At 49.4% G+C, this 18,742-nt stretch overlaps 1 protein-coding gene across 1 annotated transcript in view; it reads left to right on the top strand.

The window, feature by feature from the left end:
- Window positions 1-18,742, top strand: part of Sergef (secretion regulating guanine nucleotide exchange factor) — a 191,568-nt gene that overhangs the window by 46,808 nt on the left and 126,018 nt on the right. Inside the window, 1 exon segment of the mRNA XM_051174240.1 lies at window positions 1,349-1,515. Coding sequence (XP_051030197.1) covers window positions 1,349-1,515 — 167 coding nt within the window.

Genomic DNA, 18,742 nt, shown 5'->3' with positions numbered 1-18,742 from the left:
TCGGGCTGTTTCTTAGCTGACACTGGAAGCCATATGTTTCATGTGGGGCCAGATGAAGCTTTGATACCAAACACAGTAGCTTTGTCTTGGATTTAATATGCATTACGTGGTGTTTTGTTTCTTCAGCAGAATTTTTCTTTGTTAAAATAAACACAGATAATTTATATGGCGCACATGGTTATGCATATTTATTGCAGAGAATCTGTTAATAATCTATGCCTTGTCAGATTTTGCAATTCTGTTGGAATAACAAAGGCAGCACTTGGTACAACTGAATGAATTTGGTGCAGTCTCTTATCTGGGGAGTGAAGGGCCATTGCCCCTCTTCCAACCCTCATTTTTTTTCTGTCACCTGCGTCACTGGCTGGCTCCCCACACGGTGCTGGGTAACTGGATGCATTTCTGGCTCTTTACACTTTCCTGCTCTCGCTCCCTTTCTCCTAGCCCACAGATACGCTTGGACTGTTAGGATTGCCCCATTGGGTAAAGGAGGAGTCCATATGTCCCCAGGAAGGGACAGCAAGAACCCAGCAGTGAGCTAGGGGGAACGCTCTGAGAGATTTGAGGCATGGGAAACTTCAGTGAGGATACAGGGCCCCTGGATTGGCTAGGAAGAAGGAGAGCTGAGATCAGGCATCTGGGCAAAACGGAATGGGAGGGAGGAGGGCTGGGAGAGAGTGGGAGGGCCACCAGCATGGTTGACATCTACCCATGATGTCCTCCCTGCGCAAGAGCCACATCATCTTGAGACTCTCCTCTGGATCAGGCTCTGGTCCTCTCTACTTGTCTGTTCTTGGGGGGGGGATGGTCAGCTTCTCCCAACTTTAGTTCCCACTTATGTGATAAAGACTCAAGGATTCTTTTTCTTAAAAAAAAAAAAAAAAAAAAAAAAAAAAAAAAACCTCTGTCTCTGTCTGTCTCTGTGTGTGTGTGTGTCTGCGTGCGCGTGTGCACATACACATGCATGTTTGAGATGCCATGGTTACAGGACAATCCTGCATGGTTCTCCTCTTCTCCCTGGTTTGAGACAGTCTCTTGTTTGCTGCTAGGTACCAGGCTGCCTGGCCCGCAGGCTTCTGAGCATTCTCCTATCTCTGCCTCCCATTTCTCCCTAGGAGTGCTGGGACTGCAGACATGAACCGCCTCATGTCTGCACAGATTCTGGGGGTCTGAACTCAGCCCTCTTCTTCCGTGGGGAGGAGTCTGAGCCGCCCTCCCAGCCCAATGCTCATGTTCTTTATTGGAACATAACAAAATAAACATTCACAAGTTTCCTAGTCACCCATTGCTTACCCTTGAGAGCACATCTGGAGAATGTAATGTTCATTCAAGTCATGCTTGTTTGCAGAAACTGGCAAGGTGTTTACCTGGGGTCGAGCGGACTACGGTCAGCTTGGGAGGAGACTGGAGTCTCCTGAAGGCCAGGAACCCCGAAAGCAAGCGTCACAGCTCACCTTCTGGAGGCCGCAGAGCAGTGTTCCTCTGCCTCTGCACTGCCTGACAGGAGCAGCCAAGGTAAGTGGTGACTTTCCTCGTCTCACGGTGAAGTGTCTCCTGAAGGCCTGCCGTATGCCAGGTGTTGTGATCTGTTCATAGAGGAATCTGAAGGCATCCTTGCTCACAAGAAGCTCATGGCTTACTATGGTAGAAAAGTTGGTTTTTGGTTACCTAGGTGTTCATCACCGTAAGTCGGACTATGTATCTCATTTAGGGAGGTTCAGGGTCCAGAATTGGAGGGATTGGCTTGGGTTTGAGAATGGCGTGGGCTTGAGGTTTGCCTTGAGGGATGGATGGGACTTGAGCAAGCATTTGGAAGAGGGAGGAGGACTTTTGGGGACATAATAGCTTGAACAGAGTCACACAGGGTGGGATGTGAGGGAAACATGGGGGCTAGGGCTTGGAGCACTGAGGAGGGGGAGCGGCTGAAACCCAATCTCGGAGGCCTTAAATACGAGCTAAATATTCTGCACCTCTGCCTATATTTCCCAGTGAAGAAAACGCTGTAGTTCACTTGCTTATTCAAGCTACATTGGCTCGCTGAGATGTCCTAAAGTTCTACATTTAAAGCAGGGATCTTAACTTCTCCAGGGTGTGTGTTTCTGTCACTACAGTTTAATTCATTGCTGTCCTTTTTGTTTGTTTTCCAACATAAAATTTTTATTGATTACTTGGGAATTTCACGTCATGCACCCCACGTCACTTCCCAGTCCTGCCCCGTCTACCTCCACCCGTGTGACCCCCACCAAAAGAAGAAGCCCAATGTGTGTTGCCCATATACTCCCTGAAGCCTGATCGAACTCCTGGGGGCCAGCCCCCGTAAAGAAATCTGAGTCTGAAACTGAGTCCTGGGGCATTTAGAGGATTGCGCATTAACAGTTGTTTCTTTGAAATGGTCTTAGTTTAAGGAAGGAATTCAGTCTTCATTCAGAGTCTGTGGGAAAAATTAATAAACTAGTAAGACTTCTGTAATTAGCTCGAGGCTAATTACAACCCTCTCCACCTGGAGGGCGTCCCTTCCCCAGGGCTACCTGGCTACCTTTTCCTGGTTTGTAGGATGGTTCTGTTTAGTCTTCACATCTGGCCCTCCTTCTCCTGAGCCCTTCCCCCTGTACGCTTGAGGCGTACCTTTTCTTTCTTCCTGTCCCTTTGATTGATAAAGCACTAAATAGCACTACAAAGACAGTGTGTACAGCAGTAATAATAATCCCCTCCCAATCCCCCGCCCTGACAGAGCACATTCTTGTTGCACGTGCACGAGTCATACTTGTAAAAGGTCATAGAGAGTATTTGTGATTCTTTCCAGCCTTTATTACAAATGCTGTTTCCTCTTGGTCTTAGAATGATTATTTAAAACAACTACAGACAGCCAGTGAGATGGCTCTGAGGTAAAGGAGCTTGCCACCAAGCCTGAGTTTGATCCCCGAAACCCATGGTGGAAGGAGAGAACATATTCCCTCAAGTTGTCCTCCAACTTCCGTTTATGGGCTCTGACTTACAGGTGACCACATACACACACACAAAATAAATAAACATTAAAAAAATTTTTTTTTTGTTTGTTTGCTTTTTTTTTTTTAAGGGCCATCTAACATTGCTGGCTGGAAGTTTCTGAGATTGTTTGTTTGTTTTGTTTTGTTTTCTTAAGGGCCATCTAACATTACTGGCTGGAAGTTTCTGAGACTTTCTAAAGCATTCTTTAGACAGATACTTTCCTTTTTATTTTACTTATTTGTTCATGTCACTGCCATTGAGCTGTGCCGTGGAAGCTGGTTGAACTGCTTTCTTAAGAGACTCTAGGGGTGAAGTTCAAGGGCAACAGCCTTGAGCATCTCTGTGATATCTACTGTATTTCTCTAGGTTCTGTTTGGCTCCTCTAGTGAGGGCGTGGAGTTTTTAGTCTCTTCTGCATAGTGCGTTCATTGCAGAAAGCCTGGTACACAGTGCGATGTCCCTAGCGTTCCCTGCCTTTCCCATGTCATTTGAAACTTTGGTTGGCTTGTAGCAGAGGCACTGAGGCCTCCTCCTAGGTTCTATTGGCAAGACGCAAGTCACAATTCCTCCGGTGGATCTTACATAACACACAGCGCATGGCTGAGGGTAGCATGCATAGTTCTTGTCAGGCAGTGGGTTTGGTAACTGTCGGTTCCCTTCTCTTCTGCTGGAAGCATTCAGTGATCTGTGTCGGCCCAGTGCGGCACACTGCTGCAGACGCAGTACAAGCATGGCCCTGTGAAGCTGATATGCCATGACTGGGTGCGGGAACTGGGGTTCAGCCTAGGGCCTTGTGCTTGTGCATGCTGGGCGGGCCTCCAGCACGTCAGTGCATCTCCAGCCCTGCTTTCACTGAGTTGCTCAGACAGGCCTTGAACTCATGATTCTCCTGCCTTGGCCTCTTAAAGAGCTGAGATTAAAGCCCTGCGCCACCAGGCCCAGCAGCTGTGCCTTTTAGGAGCAAGGTAAGGAGTCATGAACCCAGCCCCCTCAGCAGCTGTTTTTCGAGCTCTCTTCTTCTGCCCCAGGCTCTGGGGCTGATGTGCATCCTTGGGGGTCTCTGCAGGTTCAGACTCCAGGCTGCCACATTTGGTAAAGTAAGTGTGTGTGTGTGTGTGTGTGTGTGTGTGTGTGTGGTCTCCTGTCGAGACCCATGTCTGGCTTCTTTAGCATCTGTTTGCCAGAGGCCCAGGGAGAGTGAGGCTGGTAGGTATTGGGCAGATTTGCCTTGGAGAAGACAAAAGCCATACTAAGCTACGTGCTACAATGGTCAGGGGCTTGGACCTACAGGGACCTAAGTTGGACATACATAGCTGACCACTGCCTTTAATTTTCATAAATTAGTTTTCATGCCCAAGGGATAAGAGGCAGGACATCTGCAGAGAAGAGTCTAGAACAAGAGCCCAGCCAGGAGGGAAAGCATAGACAGGCACAGCGGAAGTACAGTATAACCACCTTCTTCTCTGGAGTGAACACAAAGTTGCTAGAAATTTGTGTGTACCAGTGTGCTGGATGCATAATGAACGCATCTTATCTCCATGAATGTGTGCACACTAGTAAAAGCTGTATGAATAAGGATTGCAAGGCTCGGGATGGGGCCTCAAAAGTGGGCCAGGACTCAAGGTGCCGGCCACCCTTGCATCCTTCTCTTCAGGTGAAGCTCATCCTTTTAACATGTGCCCTTTCCTGGATGAAAACTTCTCAAGTCTGGGCAGCAGAGCCTCTAATGGCCTGAAAGTGTAGATTCTTTTATTCTGAGCACTGTCTCATCTGGGGATGGAGTTTATGTGGGATTATAGTCTGGGTGGTTTTCCTTTAGTGCGTGTGCCCACACTATCTGGTTTTACATTCTAGTTCTGTCTAGCTTCCTTTGGGCAATTCCAGAGGCCATACAGTGTCGGGGGATTCACCACCACACACATCAGCACAGTGCACGAGCCGCTTTGTTTGCTAGTGACTCTGAGCATACATTTTAGCGGCCCGTGCTTCCTAAGCCCCCAGTGGACTATCGCGCATTTCCCATGGGCACTGACTCCGACTTGCACCCGAGGGTAGAACCGTGCATTTCACAATTGGGGAGAAGTACTGAGTGGGTGCACAGGGGCCTCAGCAGCTGGAGTTGATACCTGGCTTGCCTCCGAGGACCTGGGGTAAGACCCAGGCTGCAGGTTAGCGTTGGGTCTCACTCTGTTTCCTCCCTGATGGTGAATTTGGGTAAGCTCTTCTCTCCTGTCTTCCTAGTTTCCTAGGACATGGGCTGGTGCACATGATTCTGACAGATCTAAGAGTCTCTTGCATCTCTCTCCCTTTTTTCTTGGCCATGATACTCCTGAAGTTCATGATGACCCTCACTTCTGGAGCTTGTCAGTTTCGAAGCTTTGGTCACTAACCCCAAATGGCAGCTGGACCCTGGCAAACCCGGAGATGCTGGTTCCTCTAGAGGTCTGAGCCTCGGGTTTATTTGGTTTGCTTTGCCTTTTTGACTTCTCTCCTTGTCTCTAGCGCAGTTAGACGGAAGGACCTCAGATGATGCCAGTGTGGGCTTCAGATGGGCGCCTGCTCTGCTCTCATGCCTTCTAGCTCTGCGTGGTCTACCCAGAGCTTGCCATTTGGCTCGTACTCCTGCGGCCTGGTGTTACCCCCTGCCCGTCTGGGTTCCTTGTTAACCTGCCTCTGCTGTGTGCGTGCGTGTGTGTGTGTGTGCGCGCGCGCGTGCGTGTGTGTGCGCGTGTGTGTGCGCGTGCGTGCGTGTGTGTGTGTGTGTGTGTGTGTGTGTGTGTGTGTGTTCTACCTTTCCACCTCACCAGGGTCTCTGACATTTCCCCCTTTCTGGACTTTGATGTCTTTTCCTTTCCTTTGTCAGCTGCACAAGTGTTAGTAGTCAGAGAACTTTCCAGTACTGAGTAAACTGTGTGGGGTGAAAGTGTTGTAGAGAGAGGCGCAAGGAAGCGGTGAAGACAGAGTGGAGGAAGCCGCCGAGGTCAGCGGGAACTAAAACACGCTGCTTTGCTGTGCCTTCCTGTGCCTGAGCCTGTCCGGCCAGTCCCGTTCCCGGGCACAGTAGCGAAAACAAAGCCTGGCATGCGTGATCCTGTGAAGTTAGGCCTCAAGAGGGCTGGTGGCTTCCATTTACCAAGGACACTGGGGCCTGAAGAGGCTTGCTAGGAGGTGGGAGAGGGGACGCGGGACAAATGACCCGATTGCCAGTGTTTCTGAGGGCTTGCCTGGGCTCAGCCTGCAGTCACAGCCCTGAGTCATATCCCTGGTTTAAATTCTGCCCACGTTTGGTTGAGGAGCACCAAATCTCAGCACGCACATGCACGTGTGTCCACACACAGCCACGGGAGCAGGGGCCGTGGAATTAAACAAGCGTGGGGACAGACACTGGGCCACTGGGAAGCTCAAGCCCCTGCCCTCCTTTGGGCAGGACAAAAGCTGCAGAGGATCAACCTGCACACAGGGTCGGAGTGAAATCTGTCGGAACGAGTGGGAAAGGAGCTATTTTTAGTTTGCCGAGTCACTCACTCAGCTGTGTTAGCTGAGGATTGAGCCTGTCCCCTACGCTTTCCACCGTGTTATTTCTGAAGGAGAAATACCACTTGAATGCTGTGTAAAACCCATTAATGAACCTGGAAGTTTCCAGGACGCCTTTGTCCTGCAGCTCTCCCAGAAGGCTGCCTTTCCTGAATGACCTTCCTCCTCTCCTATATTTAATGCATTTCTAATTTTAAGTTTGTGTCAAGACCGTGGGACTTCGGTGCCCTAAATAACACAGAAATCTACCACCAGCAATCAGCTGAGTCCGGAGGGCTCTGACAGAATTGAACACAACCTGAAAAAAAAAAGCATCCCCGCCCGAGTGGCTCTCTGGCAGGAACCCCTAAGCATCAGTGCTGTTGCCAGAGGAACCCGAGGTCTCAGGAGCTGAGGACCTGGCAGCTCTACGTCTTTCCCAGAGCAGGGCCCTTGCTGTGCTCTCCAAGGCCATAACAGCCAGCCAAAGCATGTTGTGTTGGGGATTAGAAGCTAGCGCATGGGTGCTAGAGCGGGGAGGTAGCGAGCAGACATGGCAATGGATTTACCCATGGGGATGTGCAGGACAGAGCCGTCTGACAGCAAAGCCATGCTGGAGAGGGAATAGGACAGGAGGTAGAGGCAGAGCCGCCTGCTCAGTCTTTCTTTGGCATTTTGCTCTTTTCACTAGAACGGGAGGTCTGGGGCAGCAAAGGCCTTGTCTTTCATGTTGAAAGTTGCAGTCTCAGTATCTAGACTATTCCGTGGTACCTTTGAGGTGCTTCGTGGATGGCCTAGTTTCCTTCCTGTTGCTGTGATAAAACACTGGCCCAAAGCAGCTTTGGGGCAGGGGGAGGAAAGGGTTTAGTTCATCTTATACTTTGAGGTCACCGTCTATCCCCGAGGGAAGCCAGGCAGGAACCTGAAGGCAGGAATATTTGCTATCTCACAGTGTGGTCTCACTCACAAGGAAGGTGACTCTCATACAGGTTCATGCTCAGCCTGCTTCTTTACATAGATCGGGACCACCTGCCTAGGGATGCATGGCCGCCAATGGACTGGCCCTTCTCCATCAATTAATACTCAGGGCAGTCCCTCAGAGACATATCCACAGGCCAGTCTGATTGAGGCAGTTCCTTATTCATAGCTTTCATCTCTCCTAACTCTAGGCGGTGTCAAGTTGAGAGTTAAAGCTAACTAGAGCAGTGGGTGTTTACTGATTGAACAGATGGAAAAATGAGTGGATTAGAGATGTGTGGCCTCTTTACCTCTCCTTTCCTCTAGGCTGTGTTCTTAAGCCCCAGCAAGTTGGGAAAGTGTGTTGCCACATTTTGAGGCATTTGGCCATCCAGCAGCCTGCAGAGCCAGCACAGAAAGGCTCTGCCTCTGTGCTGCACTGGTCGTATGCGGGGCTTCCGGTGAAGAGGCTCATAGTCGTCTGTAAGCGCCTCGTCACTTACACCTGTTCACCTCTGGTTCCTCTTAATGGAGCAGATGCTCTGAACAGCATATTAGCAAGCAGGGTATTTATGAGTGGAGCGTTTCCTGTCCTGGGATCTTGTGAGTGAATAGCAGCGTTAAGTTCATTGCAGGACAAGCAGACCGTGACAAAGGCTACAGAGCGTCTGCGGGTGAAAATATGATTGTCCTACCCCGTATCCATGGGGGCCTTTTCTGTCCTGACATTTCAGGCCCTGTGGTTTTGTTGGATGCTGCAAGGTTGGGGTGGGGTTAGTGCCTGGAAAGGCTTCCTGGGTTGGAAGTCTTGACGTTAAATTGGCTTTCAAGGGAGCTAATGCAAGTAGCAGGGGAATCTTGGCAAGGACTGGCATTTTGGAGGCAAGCAGAGGAAGAGCAGCAGCCAAACAGACTGAGTATTGACAGGAGAGAGGAAGGTGTCACAGCCGTGTCCCAGAAGCTGGGAGGTCAGGGAGGCTGCGTGTGGAGAAAAGGATACAGGCTTTGCTGATGGCGAGGATACAGGAGCATGGCAACTGGGAATGATGGTGTGTGGGGGTTGAGGCTTCAGGTGTGTATGCCCTTTGCAGAGGTGAAGTCTCCACAGGAGATAGGCTCAGCACCCTGACCGGAATCCTGGCTTGCATTAGCACAGGGAAGCCAAGGTGTGTCAGAAGGCCCAAAGCAAGGGAGTGGGGGGGGGGGAGAGGAAACTTGTGTGCATAGGTGTCTGGGGGAGGGGGAGTCAGAGCCCATCCACCATGGAGATGGGCGCAAAGATCCCTGCGAAAGGGTCAGTTCCCTTTCAGCCTAGAGGTAGAACAAAAGTGAAGGTTTGAGGCAGAGAAGAAAATGCCTCTGGCACTGTACCCTTTGAGATCCTGCTGCATGGTGTATTTATTTACTTCAGAAATGTTTCTCATGCCCTACTGGGTCATACACAATTCAAGGCACTGAGAATTTACAAGTAAAAGATGAAGTTGATGCCAGTTCTACAATACAGTATTTACTAATATTATGGTAGTCAGTACGTGTGTCCTTAAATTAAACTTGGGAGTTATCTTGAGGAGAGGCATGGCTCTGTTTATTTTTGTGTAATTAGGGCTGGTCTGGGAGCAGTAGTATGCCAACAAGGGCAGGTGGGCGGCTTAGACCTCCCTGGTTAGATCAAACACTAAATTGTCTACAGGAGTGAGCAGCTGAGGCATGAGCTCAAGCCACCAGAAGGATCAGCTGACCTTATTCTATAGTGGGCTCATCTAGCACAGTCTAGTGGCTGGCTCTCTAGCGAGGAGAGGTCAAAGACATCATTAACCGACTGGTGGCAAGTCCATTGCCAGCCTGGAGCCGAGGGACCTGCAGTTCTGAGAGAAAGCTCACACTCATTCATAGTCTCAAGAGGTTGGTAGACTGGGGACTTGAACTTGGCTTTCAGACACCACCTCCCTTACTACGCATTCTTGTCCTGTTCCTCAACATCTTCCTGTCTGGCTGTCTTAGTTTTTACTGGGTGGTAGGTAGTCCTCTCCAGAATCGGGGCAGCATTTTCTGAGGAAGAGAGCTAGGATAAATAAGGACAGTCTCGGTAAGGGCTGCAGCATTAACTCATGATTTTTGAGACAGGGTTTCTCTGTATTGCTTGGGAGCTTGTCCTGGAACTCGCTCTGTAGTCCAGGCTGGCCTTGAACTCACAGAGATCGGCCTGCATCTTCCTCCCGAGTGCTGGGATTAAAGGCGTGAACCACCACCACCCGGCACATTGACTCATGATTATTGCAAAGCACTGTGCTGGCTGGAGTTGGAGGTGAGGTCTGACGCACAGCATCTGGAATGTGGAACAAGATCTAGGTTAGACTTTCTTCTCTACGACTGTCAATTACATAGCTTTGTGGCTATCCAAGCCTTTCTCGGCCTTCGCTTGCCCTTAGGGAAAAATGCAAACAAAATGTATCAGGGCTTATGTTCACTGTAAGGTAATATATGAGAGTCAAAGCCACTGTATGCTTTAGTTACAGGTTTTGTTAAGTACAGCTCAGAGCTGGCCTTTTCTCTCATCATTTGGAATAGTAAGCTCAGTCCTGTATCTCATGGTGAATGCTTCTAAGAACGAGACCCCGTGAAAGCGAGGACCCTGGATGCTCAGTAATCCGCAGCCAGTTTCTACACAGGTCCAGGCAGTGTGACTTCCCGTTGAGGGAGCCAAACCCTCAGTGTCTGTCCCAGGGTGCCTCTGGCTTGCTTTCTCAGCAGCAAAGGAAACTTGTCAGCATTGATTTCAAGCCTCTGAGACCTCATCTGTCTCCAGTATACCCTGCAGGAGTGTGACTGGCCCAGGGTCACCCTGGAGCTGGCCATCCATCTTTTGTTGCGTTTGACCTTGAAAGCTGGGCTGTCCCGGGGTGCAATTAAATCTTCTAGAAGTTGAAGATGAAGCTAAGGCAGGGAGGGTTGGAAGGAGGTCGCTTGTAGTAAGAGAAAGGCTGAGTGGGATGTACGAGGCCAGGCTGGCCAAGGGCTAGAACTGCTTTCTTTCCCAGTGTTTCTCTGGCTTGGACCTCCGTCACCTACTCTCAGCATGGTGACAGCACGATGGTTGGTAACCCGTTGTTACCAACTAAAAATAAAAATGTGTCCATGTTCTTGTTTGGTTTGTTGAATATCCTTAACGAGGAGAGAAAATGGGAGGGGATGTAGCTTGGTGGTAGAGTCCTTGCCCAAGTCCCTGGGTTTCATCCTTAGCAATGAAAAAAGACAGAAAGAAACTAACAGAATTCAAAATACCCCCAGACATAAGAACCCCGATCAAGAAAGAGAGAGAGATAGAGGGAGAGAGGGAGGGAGGGAGAAGATGGAGGGAGGGAGGGAGGGAGGGAGGGAGGAAGGAAAACCACCAACAAACAATCCAAACACAAAAAATACAAATTGCTCTAAGGAATACTTACTGGATATCTGTTTAAGGAAGGCTGTTAGAGAATGAGAGAGAGAGAGAGAGAGAGAGGGAGTCCTGGCTCCTGCTTCTAAAGGCGCCAAGCACAGCCCACAGTCTCAGCCGTGGGTGTAGAACCAGGGTCTCGGGATTGTGGTTGGCGTTGCTCACCACTCTGTCCCCATCACCTTGATTACTGTTCTGTACTCAGCTAATAGTTACAGGGATGTCCTTGATTTCCCGTGGTTTCCGTCATGGATGCCTAAGCACCCAGCTTCTCTCTGCCTGGATTGTGCTTTTCGTTCATAGCAAACTAGAGAGGCCACCATGCCATTCAGTATTTCTGGGTCTTTCCTTCCTCTTGTCCTTGGCTGCTTGGACGACTCCTCTGGTTCTCCGAGTTTACCTTTGTACCACTAGACTCACGTCTCTTGCTCCTGTTGAGGTTTGTTGTTTGCTTGGGGTCTTGCCCACTTCCTTGGCATCATTGAGCTGGTGTCCATGCAGCCCTCTCCCACACATCCTCTGTCCCTTTTGTCTTTGGTCCTGTTTTAGAGTTTGGGTCCAGAATTTGTTCACACTTAGAGCTAGTATCTTAGCTGTAGACTGTGATGAACCTTTGCCTTTACCAAACACCTTCCCCTGTCACATCCATAACAGTGGGCCTCTCCAGCCGTTCATTTGCACAACATCCCTAACCAAAGCAATGTCTGGAAGTCTGGGGGTCTGTCGCCCAGGGATTGGGCTCTGTTCTGAAAGCTTGGCCACTGTTTGGAACCTTGTTCTGAGTGGCTGGTCATTCAATACCAAGCTGCCCTGTCAGCCTGGGTTTGTGGTGGCTGCTGCTTGGAGCTTCCTGCTCGAAGGAAGTGGAAACTCTCCCATCTTGGCACTGGCCGGAATCCAGCCTCTCTGTGCCAGGCCTTTGGGGCTGCTTTTTATTGGATGGCTACCTTAGGACCCAGCCCTACATTCACTGTGTTCCCCAAACATTGTTCACCCCCTGTTCTTGCCTCTGCTTTCCAGTGCTCTGAGTACTAGGTGAGACCTGGGGGTACCCTCAAAGGGCCTTTGCTATCTCTTCAGAGGAAGCAAAAGCAGACCTTATCTCTTTCTTTCTTATTCTTTCTCTTGTGGTGACATTTTGTTTGTGCTCTAACAAATAAAGCTTGCCTGAAGATCGGGGGGTGGAGCCGGCCACTAGTTAACCATAGAGGCCAGGCCTTGCTGGCACACGCCTTTGATCCCAGCACTTGGGAGTCACACACTTGCCTTTAATGTCAGCACTAGGGAGGTGGAGATAGGAATGTGGGGGTGGGACGGGACAAGATCTCTTGCCCATTCAGTCTGAGGGTTCCTAGAGGTAGGAGCTTAGCCCTTCCAGTTTGAGGGTTTGACTCTAGTGACTGGCTGGTCTGCTTCTCTGATACCATATCTCACTCCGGGTTTTTATTTTTAAGACCAATTAGAATTCGAGCTTTCTTCCTTCCTTCCTTCCTTCCTTCCTTCCTTCCTTCCTTCCTCCCTCCCTCCCTTCCTTCCTTCCTCTCTTCCTTTTTTCTCTTCCTTCATTTCTTCTGCTCCTCCTCCTTTTTGTTTTGTGTTTGTTTGTTTGTTTGTTTGTTTTTGAGATGGTCTCTCTACCTGTCCCTGGCTGTCCTGAACTCATTATGTAGACCAGTCTGGCCTTGAACTCATAGCATTCCACCTGCTTTTGCCTCTGTAGTACTGCGATTAAAGGCCAGGCCCATGTGCAGCCGTCAGAACCCCAAGGCCCCTGGTTGGTCGGATGGCTACTGAGTAGAGACCACACGGGGGAGATTAACATTTGCCTGGTTACATAACTCTGTTCCGTGCTGCAGTAGTTCTCTGTGGGAACCCTGTCAGTGCTGATGGCCATCTCCTGCAGCTGCAGATTGCTGTTTGGAAGAAAGCCTTTTTATTGGCTCTCTGTTGTCATCTAAGTGGGGAGCTGGGGGGTAGGGTAAGGAGACCAGCCATGTAGCAGGAATGGAAGCAATCAGAGACACCTTAGCAAGCAAACAGCTACTCCAGCAGGTGATCACACTGCCTCTGGCTATTCAGAAGGACCAGATGTTTGGGGGGCTGTGTGGGAGGTCAAATCAGAAGACAGAGCCGGGGGAGGGTTGACCACAGGTGCAGGGAGGCCATGTAGGGACATCTTCTGTGAAGCATATCAGGAAACCCAGCTGGCCTGGAAAGGTTGCTCGTGGCTGCTGAGCAAAATACATGTGTTGCCACAGCCAGCACAGTGAGATGGGGTGAAGAAAGGTCTTTCCCAGGGAAAGTTGCGTCATCCTGAGCGTGTTCTCCGTGCTGTGCTTCCGTGACGTACCTGCTGACTATCAGGGTTCAAGTGAGGAAGGACAGGGTCGGGGAGGACCTTACACTGAGGGGTGGGTCGTGCGGCTCACTTGGTATGTACGCACGAGTCCTGGTTTCGATTTCCAGCACCTCATAAACTGGGCGTGGTGGTGTGTGGCCGTCATCCTCGTGCTTGGTAAGTGCATGTGGGAAGATCGTGGTTCAAGGTCATCCTTGGCTTTAGTGAGTTTGAGGCTAGCCTGAGATACTTGAAACCCTGTCTCAAAAAAGAAAAGAAAGAAAAAGAAAATACCCCCCCCCAACAAATACCCAAAAATGTTTATACTCTGGCTTGATCTTTGGGCAAACTATATCTGTCAAATAAATATAGTGACATTTACCGGGTTTTTACCACCCCAGGTTGTTGTCTGGTGATGCCATGAATGTAAAAGTATTTTATAAACCATGAAGCAAAAAAACCCAAAAATATTCAAGCGTGCATTTTGTTAGTAGATTGCCTCAGGTTTGCAGGGAATCTTAATTCCTTGTGGTTCTTTGGGAAATGCAATTAGTTGTCACGGAGCTGGAGTTGGATGTGAATCGCTCTCACGGCCCTTGTGTTCTTCCTCAGTCATTCATACTCAGATGCTCAGGGGCCATTGGTTACATAAGGAGCTTGTCTTGGCATGGGATAGCGAGAACACAGAGCCTTCACTTTGTCCAGAGGCGCCAGGACTTGTGGGGCAAAGCCATTCAGGGACACACTGTAGGTCTGAGCAGAGCCACCATGGCTTTCTTCTTCCCTGAGACACTCTAGTAAAGTTGGGACAGCAGAGGCGAGTCGGAGACTCAGAAGGTTCTTCACTGTCTTGTTTCTGGGAGAAAACTCTCTGACAAGAGCAGCTCAAGAGAGAAAGGGCTTATTTGGGGTCACAGTTCCAGCTGAGATTCGGCACATCGTGGTTGGGGCATGGCTGCCAGAATCTCAGGCTGGGCTGTCCCATTGCACCATGGATCTAGGAGCAGAGGGAAGAAGGAAATAGGGCCAGTCTGTGAAGCCTCAGGGACCGGCCTCCGTGAGCTACTTCCTCTAGCAAAACTCCACCTCCTTCAAGTTCCGCTGTAGCTGGAGTAATGCTGAGGAGAGGAGGCAGAGAGAGGTCGTGAGGGAGATGCAATATAGCTGAGAATTCGAGTAACGGGTCTGGACCCTTCTCTGACAAGATAAGACCATGCAGAAACACGTAGGTTAGTAGACATTAAGAGAGAGCTAGCCAATAAGAAGCCTGATCCATCGGTCAGTTTGTAATTAATATGTCTCCGTATGCTTATTTGGGGCTAATCGGCTGTGAGACCAGGCTGGAAAGAAAACCCAGCTACATTGCACAGCTTTTCAGTCAGCACCATCTGCTCAGCTGGGAACCAAGTGCTGAAACCCATGAGCCTATGGAGGCCACTTTACATTGTAGAAAGCGGGCATTTGAGGCCACGGTGAATTGACGGAGATCTCTGCTCACTTAGAGTGGGCCTCTCCTATTAGTGTCTCCTTGTGTCGTATCATCTGTCTGTCTCATGCATGGTGGCCTTCTTGGGGAAGTATATGGATCCACGGAGGCAGTGGTCACCCACCATACTTATGAATATCATACCCATGAGGCAGGAGGTCAGGGGCTCAGGCACATACATGGTAGGCACTCAGAGAAGCCTTGGAGAGTTCAGTCCCTGCGTCTGAGGCAGGCTTGGATAGGTCCGTCTCGGGGGAGCGGTATAAAGTGCTGTGAGGACCACAGTTCGGGCTCCTCAGGTAGACTCAGCACGAGGGGCATAGAAATGCAAACAGTTTTCCATTCCTTGGGTACCTACTGAGGGGGAAGAGCACACAGACACATACGTGCTATGTTTCCCTTTGCACGTCTCAGGGTAGAGTTTCTGCCACAGTGTGGGATTGTGGGAGCTCTTCTACCCTTACTGCTGAACAGTGTGTTCTCCATTCTGCCCACCCCCCCCCCCTCACGTTCTTTACCAAGCTGTTCCTTCCTACACGCACCAGCTCTGTGATGATGATGCTCGTGATGACCACAGTCTCCCCGGTCAGGGTTTGTGGTGTGGTGTAAAGAGCAATGCATTTGCATTAACAAGTTACATTCACCGTGGCTGGCAGGTGCCCCTGCTGAGTACTTTCTAGATGCCACTGTCCCTTCAATCCTCATGACAGTAATGGCAGAGTTACTTTGCAGATAGGGAGAGTGAGACTCTGAGATTGTGGCCAGTAAGTGACAGAGCTGCTATTGAAAGCCACACCCTGCTGCAAAGCCAGTTTTATTAGATGTCAGGGTTCCCCCTTGAACTCTGATGCCAACTCTCAGTGGGACACTTACTTCCCCTTGGCTGCAGTGTCCCCAGTCTGTAGCAGTAAGCAAAGCTGAGAAGCAACATCAGCCTTTCCTGACTCCCTCAACTGATGCCGCGCTGCTTTGCTCAGAGCCCATGGCCTCCTCAGCACTGGTTCACGCTCAGCTCCGAGACTGTTTGCCTTGGTCTCAAGGGGCTGTGCTGAGTATTTATTTCGCAGTAGCAAGGCTGTCGGGCAGCTACAAGATCACGAGGTATGAAATCCTGTTGCCAGTGGTGTCCAGTGCAGCTGTCTGTGGTCACCTGTGTCAGGCCAGCATAGTGGCTGAGACCCTGTGTGGCTGATGAGGATGTGAAGTGTGCTCAGTGTGACCCATGACATGGATTTCTACTTTCAATGACAGGCGCTGCGTGAGGCTGGTAGCTATCACATTGAACAGTGTACACATAGACATATAAGCCAAATAGAGTATAGAGTCTTCAGTTTCTTTCTCCTGCGTTCCCACCAAGGCTCGTAACCCTGTAGTATCAGATGATTACTGAATCTCTCTTGCGCTTTCAGCTTCCAGCACACCCAAGCATATATACTTCTCTGTTTCCTCCTGGCTCTGATGAATATAGGAAGGATGGGTAGAGCCGGGTGCCCCTCTTGGGTAAGGAAACTGAGATTCACGGGAGTGAGAGCCAGGAGAGCCTTTCCGCACGAGTAAGTGACTTATGAGAGCCACTTTTGGAGCAGTAGAGCCAGGACTGGAAGCTGCCATACGCTGATGTTCAGCCAGCGCTGCATCTGCTTTCCGTACCACTGGTGTGCCAAGCCGTGAGCAGAGCGGCTGCACGTTTGGATGATTCTTTAATGTTAGGCAGAGAGCCTTCTCTCACTGTAAACCGTTCTGCTCTACACACACTTTAATTCTATATGGCTGGCATGGTAAGCATGATCGAATAGGTGCTTGGAAAGGCTTTCTGAAGTATTATTGTACGGCCACATCACCGAGCTAGCTCTGCCGGAAGAATCGTCCGATCCAGTGGCCTGGCAGGGTTCCTTTCGCCTGGGATGTGGTCAGGAGCGCCCGAGTCTCTTCCCTTCTTCCCAGTTGCTGTCAGACCAGCCCTCCTATAGAAACAGAAGCCTCTTGAGGAGTCACTGCACACATTCGTCATGTGAGTCAGAAAGGAGGTGTTTGGGAATACTGACAAGAGAAAAATATTTTTTTTTTTAAGTTTTGAGGTCCCCCTCCCCCTTTTCTTGTCCTGGGACCTGTAAGTAGGGCCTTATGTGTACTAGGCAAGCTCAGTGACGTCCCCAGCCCATATTTGTGTTTGAAACTGGATCTTGCTAAGCAGCCCAGACAAAGCCTTGGGCTTGTGGTGCTGCTTCTACCTTAGCCTCCCGAGTAGCTGGGATCACATGTAGCTTAGCTGGTCTTTCTTTGGACCACCAGCTCCCATGTAATGACACAGAGACGTATTATTAATTATGAAAGCTTGGGCTTAGCTTAGGCTTGTTCCTAACTCTTAAGAGTTAAACTAACCCTGCCATATTAACCTACTTTCTGCCACATGACTCATTTCCTCTCCTCAGTACCATGCATCCCCTTTCTATCCTTTGTCTGACCGGCGAATTCCACCCCTCTTCGCCCCAAAGTTCCCGTCTCTCTCCAGAAGTCCCTCCTGTCCTCTCCTGCCTAGCTATTGGCCAGCCAGCTCTTTATTAACCGTAAGGTGCCTAGGTAGCAAGGTAAGAAAGTTACACATCTTCCTAATGTACAAAAAGGTTATTTCACCACAGTCGTATACGTGCCTTTGATGGAGGTGGTCGGTGGGCTTGTATGCTGACATTTTTGACCCAGGATTTGTGGTGTCTGCGGATGACAGAGCCCGTAGGTGCTGAGGGTCCTCGGACGTTAAGGCGGTTAGTTTTGATAGTTGAGTTCCTAGGTGGTGAGCTGTTGATGTAAGTTACAAGCACACGCATATGGTTGGTGATAAGATACTGGACTGCTCAGAGATCAAAGGGAAGAAGAGTAAGAAAAGGTATGGGTGATAGTCCGGATCTGGGCGGTCGGTAATAAAGGCGGCAACTTTTTTTTTTTTTTAATGACTTAAAAATGTAAAAAGAGGGCTAGAAAGTTGGCTGTGTGGCGAAGAGTGCTTGCCGCTCTTTTAGCACCCACACCGGGCTTCTCATGCCCTTTTGTAACTCCAACTCCAGCGCTCTAATGCCATCCTCTGGCCTCTATGGATAGCTTACACCTGTCATAGTCATACGTGCACGCGCGCGTGTGCGCGCGCGCGCACACACACACACACACACACACACACACACACACACACACACACACACACTCTCTCTCTCTCTCTCTCTAAATGAACAAATCCTTAAAGAATTTTTCCCTTGTGGGGCATGGCGGCACATACCTTTAATCCCAGCACTCTGGAGGCAAAGGCAGGCAGATCTCCTCATTCAGGGTCATTCTGGTCTACAGAGTAAATTCCAATATAGCCAGAGCTACACAGAGAAACAAATAGTAGTAATAACAATAATGATAAATAACAATTTTCCATATAGAACTCTGTAGTCTGGCTGTTTCATTAATAAGTCTTATGAAACATTTAAGGAAAGAGATAACACCTTTTAATATTAATCTTTTCAGAAGCTAGAGGACACTTCTTACTTTACGTAGTGGAGTCAATATAGTTCTGATATGAAACCCCAGTGAAAACATTACAAAGGAAGAAAATCACAATATCGCTCATAAGCATAAACCTTTAATAAAGTACTTAAAAAAGTAGAGCCCAGGGACTGGCTAGACACCTGATCAGCACGAGGTCTGAGAGTCTATTTCTACACACATTCCCCTCCTCTCTCACACACACATCCACTCCAAGCCTTGTTTGTTTGTTTTGCTTTTTTATTTTTCGAGACAGGGTCTCTGTGTGGTTTTGGAGCTGTCCTGGAACTAGCTCTGTAGACCAGGCTGGCCTCGAACTCACAGACATACACCTGCCTCTATCTACCTCTGCTGTGCTAGGTAGGATTAAATGTGTGAACCACTACCACCTGGCTACCCTAAGCCTTTTTATCTGAGGAAGGAATCCTAGCTTTTACATTTAAAAGTCTCCGTAATTTACATATTAACAAGATAAAGCAGAAAAACTTGAGTAACAATTTCAACT

The sequence above is a fragment of the Phodopus roborovskii genome, unplaced genomic scaffold (genome assembly GCF_943737965.1).
Source record: "Phodopus roborovskii unplaced genomic scaffold, PHOROB, whole genome shotgun sequence".
Classification (NCBI taxonomy): domain Eukaryota; kingdom Metazoa; phylum Chordata; class Mammalia; order Rodentia; family Cricetidae; genus Phodopus; species Phodopus roborovskii.
Note: the sequence above shows the minus strand (reverse complement) of the source record. Positions and strands in the feature narration are given on the sequence as shown.